The following is a 9,948-nucleotide window of genomic DNA, read 5'->3' as shown; positions in this document are numbered from 1 at the left end:
GAAAAGGAAAAGGAAAAGGAAAAGGAAAAGGAAAGCCTGTGGAGGCTCAGACCCCCTCAGTGCCGGTGCCAGCACATCTCAGATTTGATTTAGAGATAAGTTGAGAGGCCAAGGAGAATAAAAACTTCCACTGAACACTTTGGAAAAAAGCATTTCTGGTAATTTTTTTATTTAATCTCCTCCCTTTTCACCCCAAGTCTGTTCGCCCAAGCAAATGACTCGYTCTATTGGAAGTGCCTCTAAATTTTCACTTTATAACCCTATTTCATTTGGCAATTCTTAATCCTGCCTTTGGCTGCCCTCTCACTGAGAAGTCCCAGACTTATTCATGGTATTAGACAGGCTCTGCTTATTAACCTGCAGAGAGATCTGCAGGCTGCGGACAATGCTGTTCTAAAGAGAATGCAGATTGCTATATTTTATCTCTTTTTTTTTTTTTTTCCTTTTTAAGTTAACATAAYGTTCTTTCTGAAAGAATTCTGTACTCATTTCATATCGTTCTACCACAGTTTGGCTCCTGGTCTAATACAATATTTCTTTTTAAGCTGGACATCAGCTCTGATGGCTGGAGAGATGCAGTGCCTCTCCCAGCTTTGCTAGCTCACATGGTCAGAGGCCTGAAAATAAATTGGGGAACAATTTCCAGGGATATTTTCAGTCCCAGTCACCCCTGCAGGGAACAAGGCAGATCCACAACCTGTTGAGAGCAACTCCAAAACTTCCCTGGCTGCTTCAGCTAATTTATCCAGGCCAGCAGAAAACTTTTCCACTTGAAATGGTCATTATTCCACCTCAGCGTGGCAGATCTGAAGGCACTTGAGAGATAGGGGTTTGTTCATGAAGATAGGGATTTTTTTTGGCTGGTGAATATGATTTAAAAAAAAAATTATTATAAATTTGAAATCATGGGGTTTTTTTAGGTAAAGGTATGGGAAAAAAAGGGAATAATAATTGTTTATTGGTATGTATTATAAAAAAGTAATAATAATGATAGTAATAATTAACTGAACTACAAACTCAGTGACAGCCTTATTTGAGCTGTCTTTTTTTTTTGTGTAGTTATGGTTATTGTTGGTTGTTTTTTGCCTGGGCTGGGTGGGTGTGATGATTTTTTTGTGGTTGTAGGGAGTGTTGTAGTGAAGGTTTTTGTTGGTTTTAGTTTTTTTATGTGGTAAAATATGGTGGGTGCAGGCAGCAGGAATAGATGGAGAAAAGTTTTTGTACAAATTTATAGGGGGAGTTGATTTTGGTGTTTTTTGGGTAGTGAGAGAAGTTGTAGAAGGAATTTTGGAGCAGTGAGTTGGGGAAAGAGACAAGAAAAAATTTCTGGTTGCAGATGAGCTGTATTAGAATTTGATTAATGTAGTTRGAATTATAGGGAACTCTGTAATGATTCCATTCATGGAGTCAGTAACACTGGAGACGATGAATTCCTGCATAATCATAAAAACACGCTCCCAGCAGCTGGGGTCAGGGGCTGGCTCAGAACCCCCAGTGAACAGAATTCCTTTCCCTGCTTCCACAGCTTTCCCTTCTCTCATTTTTCCAGAATGGAAAAAAAATCTGAGAATTTAAAGCAGTGATGTTCTGGGCTTAGAATGAATGAGCAAAGGCTGTTACTGCCCTAAATGCAGCCTAAAGGTGTCCCCCAAACCCACATCGCTCAGGCTGTCTCCCTCAGCTTCTTTTGTCATCTTTTCTCTTTGATGATACCTGGCTTCACCTTTAAAACACAACTTTGTCCTTTGGTTAACCCCTCAGTAATATCCCAAATTTTTACTTTCACTGTGAGATGACATTTCCCAGTGCGCCAGGTTTTAAGATGTTTTAAAAAAAAACCCCAAATACTCTCTCTAATACCAAGCAAAAGACAGAAATATGTTTAGTGCTACATTTTTCTGCTGAAATTTCCTAAGGAAAATATGTATATTAATATATAAGCAAATCATCATCTCAGCAGATTTTTTTTTTTCTGTTATACTTAAGGCAGTATTTTTCTTTCTCCTGTCAGGCCCTGCAAATGTTCCCTGAGTCATGTGCTTACAAAAATGTAGAATTACTCTCCTAAAAAGAGCATTTTACAATTCATCACTAAGGCTAAACCAGCTGCAGCTGTGAAAAAGTGTTAGCATATTAGTGCCTGTTATATTACAGGCAAATCTTTTATTTATTCTGTGCCTTTAGCTCTGGAGATTTGGAATATTCAGGGTTTTCTCTTTCGTTCTCTGCTCCAAAGTCACTTGCTGAATTTTGCCCAGATAGCTTAATTTTGATTCTAATTGACAGCAGGAACTTTCATACACACAGTATGCAAAAAATTGCTGCATTTTAACGAGGGGTTGAGTTATGTTTTTATTGTCACTGTCATTGTATTGAACAGATTATAATCTAGTGTATCAGGGACGAGTTGTTATTGGTATTTAGGTGCCTCAGGCACGCTGACTGCTCAAACATTGGCAAGAAATTACCTCTGATTAAGATGATTTATTACTTTCCAAGGATGCTTCTAGACTAATTGCACCATGCATTAAGACATCAATGCAGAAACAAATGTGTTGAGGTATAAACCTAAATTAAAGTTGTTCTAAATTTGAACTTTTAATTTAATTCCTCTTTCTTGTACTTTACACCAAGATCTCTAATACCTTCAAGGGGCTGCTCAGCTAAGTGCTGAAGCTTAATTTTAATTGTGCAGCTTTTATAATAGAAAATTTCAAGCAGGAAAAAAAGAAAATAAATTATTTTATATTTAATATTTACTCACCACTGTCTATGGCCAGGAAGAGGGCRGTGTACACGTTGTTCTGCACAAAGGGAGATTCCCTGTCCAGCACTGCYGTGGTGCCCACGGTGCCGTTGGTGGGGTTGATTTCCAGCCAKCCTGCTGGGTCCTTGTGCACTGAATACCTGGAGAAAATAAAAAAAAAGAATGTGTTAACAAATTCTAGATCTAAAGGTGAAGGAGTTTGTCTTTGCGCTCGCTGGTTTTCCTGAGTGCATCTCTTAATATTTCAAAAGTACAATTTAATCTCGTGCYTGCCCCTAGAGACACTTAGGTATTGTTTGGCTTAGCTGGCAGAGGGAGATATAGAGAGAGGTTTGAGTTAATTCCTTTGGAGATAAATATATGTCCCAAAGTTAGCAGAGAAATCAATATTTAGGGCATTATATAGGACCTGTTTCCTGCTGTGTCACACAGCCACAACACTTCCAGAGGGCTCTGCTTTCACACTGACCTCATGAATCCCATCACAGCCCTCCTTTTTCCACAGTCAAAATTGCAGCTGGACAAGAAGTTGGATTTTTTCATTTACTTCTTGAGGGTTTTTTATTTTTTTTCCTTACAATCGGTTATTTCGGGTGAGTTGGAAATGTGCTAAATTATGGAGAATGAAAGGAAAAGGAGAGTCAGACAATGAATTCAGCAGCTCTGTGGGGAGGAGATCACACACAGACCCTGCTCTGCACTCTGGAGTTTCCTCCTTCTSCTGATTAAATTCAACCACATCCACCTTGCCTCAATCAGAGTTTGGAAATGCTGTCTCCAAGATCCCCCAAGGTGAAATTCCCTGTTGTGGTTTTTTCTCTTTGTTCGGCTCAAATATTCAGACCCCAAAACTGGAACTGTTTAGAGAGATTGTGGAGTTTACACACCAGGAACTTCCCTGATTGACTGAAGCAATAAATGTGAGGATGTTCATGATTAGGATCTAATTCTTAYACTCAATTAAATATATTAAATAATAGAACAACACAGAGCTGAATTACTGATACCAATTCCCTCTCCAATTAAATGTGTTAATATTTTAAACCAAAGCTCCAATCATATAATCAATACTTGGGATAATAACCTGTTTATCTTTTTTGTAGTGAACTGTTACAGGTCATAAACCAMCACACAACCTTTTATAGACATTTTAAATTACCAGTAATTAACATGGAACCTGTTATTGTTTAATGAGCCTGAGTGCCTCRCAGTGTCATTCAACTGAAAGTGAATTCACCTGAAAGCCCTGTGAGATAATGCTAAAAAATAATAAAACAAAAAGAAAATCAGTGCAACTATGTAATAAATAGAATATATGATAAGTAAAAAAATAAACAAAAATAACACATTTTCAGGGGGTGAAAAAGAAAGTTAAATAAAGAGCCTGGCTGTGGTGCACAGGAACACTCTGGTGTTYAGGCATCAAAACTTCAACATATACACCCAGGAAAAAAATTATACATCTTTATGAGCTGTTATGATGTTAAAATAAGTTAAAGAGCAGATTTGGAAACCAGGAACTTTTGGAATTTATGCAGAAAARGAGATAAAGAGGAAAAATAGTTGAGTTACTTATGCTGGCAGAAGAGTAAGTCAGGGTTTCACCACTGGCTTCCCCAGGAGYAGAAATTATCCCTTAGGGAATAAGGGGAAAAGAATCAAAGGAAAATGTTAGTGAGATGTTCCATCAACCCAAAATATCCCTCCACTTAATCGCCATTTAAACATTAATCAATAGCTCAGCTTTATCTCCCACCAAAATGAGTGCCTGGAATAGCAACAGTGCAGATCATTATTTCACTTCACTCCTTTGTTTCTTTTTTTATTGTTGTTTTTATAACTTTGCAACAAAGGTACGCACAAAAATATGAACCGAGGACAGCCTAAACAATTCCTCATCTATTGTAAAACTGCAAATTCTCAATTAACCCTGCAACCATTTCAGAAGATTCAACACTTCTGAAGTAATGAGAATGTAAAATGGATTGTATTATCTTCCCTGATTGCTCTACAAAGCACTGTTGGCTGTGCAAATAAAAACCTGGATTGTATAACCTGGGATTTGGCACAGGATATTGTAAAAGTAGTGCTTTGTCTTTCTCATCCCATTTTTTCCTTATTGTAAGAGCACACTGCAGCACAGTTGATTGTTCTTTGTTCCATTTTTTTTTTCAGAATAGATTCATTTTTTTTTAGAATAGACCCATCATAAAATCCCATGATAAAAATAAAAGTTCTGAATGCAAAGATTCACTTCCCACTTTTGACTTTGGTGGGGTCTGCTGATTGCACAGCAGCTTTTAAATCAGATATTTGGTTAAACACCAACTTGCCTGCATGGACCTACTGATGGCTCAGATGTACACAGAGCTGTGCTCTCTGCTGTGCCAATTACTGTTTGCTTTGGTCTCATTTTCCACCTTGCACTAGTGAGATTCAGTGCTGCTTGAGGAGTTTATTTCATTGTGGGTTTAAAAAAAAAAAAAATCAACTGTGCCAACAGCTCACAGTTCCCAAGGGCAGGGGAAAATGGGTGTAAGAAATTCTGACTGCGACCTCCTGGCACTGGGTTCGTGTCCTTGCATCGTGTGTGAGCCAGGCAGTGCAAAGAGAGCAGCACAAACAATTCCCCTTGCCTGGAAATTTCTGCTCCAATGTTTCAGTGCACACCTTAAACACAGACCTAGAGAGGGGCACAGACAGGTTGTGGGTGCAGAACAGGAGAAAAATCAAAATGTGTGTTTGTCTGTTTGGTGAAGAAGTAAAAYAGAGTGGCAGATACATGGAAATAATTTAAAATTTATAAATGGCATCTCCCCCTTGTTATACCAGAGGGAAATAATTCCTTGCTCTCCTTGCAGGGAGCAAGGCTGGGCTGGGGCTCTCAGCCAAGATTTTGGGTCCTGGCTCTGCCACACTGGAATTAGGGAAAACTTTAATTCATGCCACATCCTCATCTCAGCTTTAAAATCCTGAGATGTATTTCTGCCTGGGAAAGCTGCTAAAGGGATAAAATCTGTATTTCATTGCAAAAGGCCTGAGAACACAGGGCAAGGAGGGACATCAAAAGTACGGAGATAGACAGGATTGAAAAGAATGTTTGAGTGGCTYTCTAAAGATGCAGAAAGATATTTTCTGGCATTTTCAAATTGCGTATCTCCTTAATTCTTTTTTAACCTGTGTTTGAAATAGAGTTAAACCCAGATGAGTTAAAATTCTCTTTCATACATCCATATGTGTGTGTTTACTTCTGATTTTGGGTAAATCTCAGAGTGTCAGCACCCCAGGGCAGCAGGGGTGGAACTGCACAATCTTTAATGTCCCTACCAAACCAAACCTTCCTGTGATGGTGTGATAAGGTATTGGTAATAAATATTTTCACACCATTTCACTCTRACTGGCAGGAGTTGGTGTCAGGAGTACAACAAAGCTTATCCATATTCTGCACCCAATTYACAATTGCTCAYTTCATGGATCCTGGTGCCACCARYACAAACATAAACTATCAGTGACCARTATTTCATCAAAGTAGAGCTCCATGTTTRCATTTGGAATGAAAAACATTCACATTGTTCCCATTTATAAACCCGTGCTGGTGCTGGGACTAYAACACATAACGGCAGCACCTGAAATTTTTCTATGAACTCTTCCAGAACAATTCAAGTAAAATAATAGTGGAGAAGGCAACTTTGTGTGTCTGGGCCTGTGAGCTCAGCATGAACACCCATTTGCCCCTGAATGAAAAAAAAAACCATCTCTAAATATGGCATTCTGTAATCTTTAAATCAAAACAATATGAAATTCATCTCATAAAATCAAATCTGGTTGAAAAATTGTGAGCCACTAGGTCTGGAAAAAGGCTCACAGGTATTTGGGAGAGACTGSTGCAGCAATTACAGAACAAATATGCACACCTGGGGAAGTGGTGGCRGTTCCCAGAAAAAGATAAAACAACTTCCCAAAATGTAAGGGCAACATTAAAAAGCTGGATTCAAACTGCATTGTGCTCTATACGGGGATGACATAATGCAGAGTTTTAGAGATCAACCTGCTTCCCATGGAGCTCCCTCCCCTCCACTGTGCTCTCATTACCTTGTGCCTGCACTAATTAGGGCAGCATATGGCACCAGAAAGAGCAGAGAGGGAAGGGCATTGCAGCACAGCCATGGTGCAGCTGAACCACACTCACTGCTGATCACACACCAAAATTCTGCTCCTTTTTGCCTGAAAGACAACCAAGGTGTTCCTGCCCCCGGGCTGCTCTGGGCTATGAGCTTTGGGGAGGGCAAAACCCATATTTTTATATATTTTTATATATTTTTATATATTTTTATATATTTTTATATATTTATATTTATATTTATATTTCTGTGTGTATTTCCAGCTGGGTCTCTAATTCCCATCCCATGCGGAATGGAAACAATAACAGCAATTCTCTAATGTATATTACAGCTAATGTTCTGTAACTGTACTGATATTTGATTTGGTAAAGATSATTTTTATGCAGCTTCCAAGATTGTTTTGGTTTTTTTTTTTTTTAATCTTAAAATGTTTGTGGTGTTAAAGCCATTGGAAGAATGGCTGTTGGAACAGTTGTGGGTTTTAATTTCCCAAGGCCTGCTTGGGTGGGGCCTGAAGCATCCCCAGGGTGACATCTCTACATGGCAGTGGGGTTGGATGAGATCATCTTTAAGGGCTCTTCCAACTCAAACCTTTCTATTATTCTGTAATTCCTTTTTTTTTTCAGACAACATGGATTAATAAAATGTATTAATGTTGGGGTGCAAGTGAGTATACAGGTTTGCATTCCATTTTTGACTCAGATCTAAAGCTACTGCCTCAAATCTGCTGGTGCAGCCCCCAAACACAACATTGTACAGGGCAGTAACTCCTGGTTCTCGTGTTTAGGGTGATTAAACATGTCCTGGCAGCAGAAGGGAGGCTTTGTTAGGGTTAATTGAATTCATTTCCATCACAGGACTAAAAGACAACCAGAGGATTTCATGTCAAAGGAAAAAAAAAAAAAACCAAAAAACATGAATGCTTTATCACACAATGATATTGAGAGAAAATGTTAAAATTTAGACACCCCAAAAACTGCAGGCCAAGTTATAGGAGCAAGGATAAAGGGAGCAATGCTGGTAGCCCACTAAAGGGCTTTTCTAGACCTTTTCYCATGAATTGCAAACATGTACATGTTGATTCAAGATCCTCAAGGCTTTCAGAACCTTCTGCATGTCTAACTTCATGATTCCAGAGAATCACAGAATGGTTGGAGCTGGAAGGAACCTCTGGATATCACCTCTGACAGTTTTCCAGACTGTTGTGAATCTTAAACCTCCCTGTGTCTGATTTAAACCTTGACATAAACACATTCCTGATAAACTCACTCTATTAGAACAGAGTTAATCTTCAAAAGATGCTGTTAAAAAACCTGAAATGAAAATAARACCTGAACTGCCCTCTGCTTGTACTTTGCAGTGCCCATCTTTGATTTACCCACTGCAGCTGCCAAGCTGAGCACAGTTAAGCCTTCTTTGCCATCAAATCACATGAAATGAATGGATTTGAATTTGGATTTAAAAGCACTAAAAGTGTGGCTCTCTGCTGCAAGTGCAGCGGGCTGTGAATTACCTCCTGCAGTGCTCTCTGCAGAGATTTGGACATGCTCAAATTACCTTGGCTAGATTCTTTAGGAAAAAAAAATTWAAAATGTAAAAAAGCTAATTTAACCGAAATCAATACTGTTATTAATCAGAATAAACATATCATTAACAAAATCTTAAACCTGAAATAAATCACATTTTCTGGCGACACTGTTGAGGAAGGTGTTAGGCCAGAYGCAATTTTAAACTGACTGAAGACTGAGGATTTATGCAAGAGCCATTTTTTCAGCTTGGTGGAACGGATTTATGGCCTTGCAGACTGTGTTTTCACAGTTTGGAAATGTCAACTTAAGAGTAATTTAAAAAAAATAACTTAAACCCCCCCATGAGTGCTGTGCCACGAGTCACTCTGTGCATTTTTGGTCACCGTTTCTTTGATAACCTGAACACGTTCTAGGTGAATCCATCAGCTCTGCACCAGCAGTTCAGAGTTTCTGGGAGTTTCTGGGAGTTTCTGGGAATTCCTGTCCACACTAAAACCTGCAGATGTTTTATTCCAATGCTACATAAACAGACACCACAGTTCATCACCAGCCTGCTCTGATCTCAGGGATTTTATCCCTGGAAGTGGCTCCTGTGCCCACAGGGAGCTCTACAGGCAGAGTCTGCTCCTGTTTCTATCTGCAGAGCACTCAGAGCATCCCATCTCCCCATCTGAGCTCAGAGATTCCCCAGCTCAGCTTTATTTTGTTTGTCACATCAGGGATTGAGCAGGCTGGATCTCATCACAATTCTCTATCTACGATGACACGATCAAAACAGAATGAAAAATTAGATGAAATTCAGTCTTCAGTCCCCCGCCACTGAGAAATGTCAAATGAGAAAATGGTTGGCTAATTAGTTATTTGTGCAGAGGAATAATGGTGTAAAACCCTTGGTAAACATCGAGAAAGTAACAGGAGAATCATTGCAACTAGAATAATAAAATAAATCCCAACTCAAAACCTGCAGCAATTAATCAAATGAAAATAATAAAATCGTCTTGATGAGGCGGTTAAATAAAATGTTCTGCAAAGGAAGAATATTTTTTGTTGTTATTATACAGACTTTCAAACATTTCTCTATGCTGAAACCTAATTTTCTATTTTTCTTTCCTTTGGGGCAAAAAAAAAAAAAAAAAAAAAATCCTAGGAGCTGAGGTGTAACAGAAAGAAGGAAAAAAATCCACAAAGCCATTTATGTCTGTTTTAATCAGAAGTGATTAGGGCTGTGGTTAAATGAAGCCAGAGGCCATAACTATCAGAATTATTCCTAAAGCTAAGGAATAATACACCATATCTGGGACTAACACACTGCTATAATCAGGTTGGTACTGTCGGAATARTTGTCAACACATGCAAATCAGCAAAAGTTTTCTCATTGTGACAATTGTGCCTCAAAAGCTAATCAGTGTCAGGTGAGCTGCAGGGTCTTTTACAGACTACCCGGAGAAGGGTTTTGGCAGCAGAACTGCATCAAAAGTTTCTGCACACTCCGGTTCTTTGTGCCTGCGCTTCCTGCAAAGGCCGCTGCTCC

At 38.9% G+C, this 9,948-nt stretch overlaps 1 protein-coding gene across 1 annotated transcript in view; it reads right to left on the bottom strand.

The window, feature by feature from the left end:
* Positions 1–9,948, bottom strand: part of CDH13 (cadherin 13) — a 270,252-nt gene that overhangs the window by 21,511 nt on the left and 238,793 nt on the right. The window contains exon 9 of the mRNA XM_057383002.1: positions 2,765–2,907. Coding sequence (XP_057238985.1) covers positions 2,765–2,907 — 143 coding nt within the window. The remainder of the gene's footprint in view (positions 1–2,764; positions 2,908–9,948) is intronic.

The sequence above is a fragment of the Malurus melanocephalus genome, unplaced genomic scaffold (assembly GCF_030028575.1).
Source record: "Malurus melanocephalus ecotype Western Australia unplaced genomic scaffold, MMel_1.1 scaffold_600, whole genome shotgun sequence".
Classification (NCBI taxonomy): domain Eukaryota; kingdom Metazoa; phylum Chordata; class Aves; order Passeriformes; family Maluridae; genus Malurus; species Malurus melanocephalus.
The sequence above is the reverse complement of the archived record's forward strand: the minus strand, read 5'-3'. Positions and strand labels throughout refer to the sequence as shown.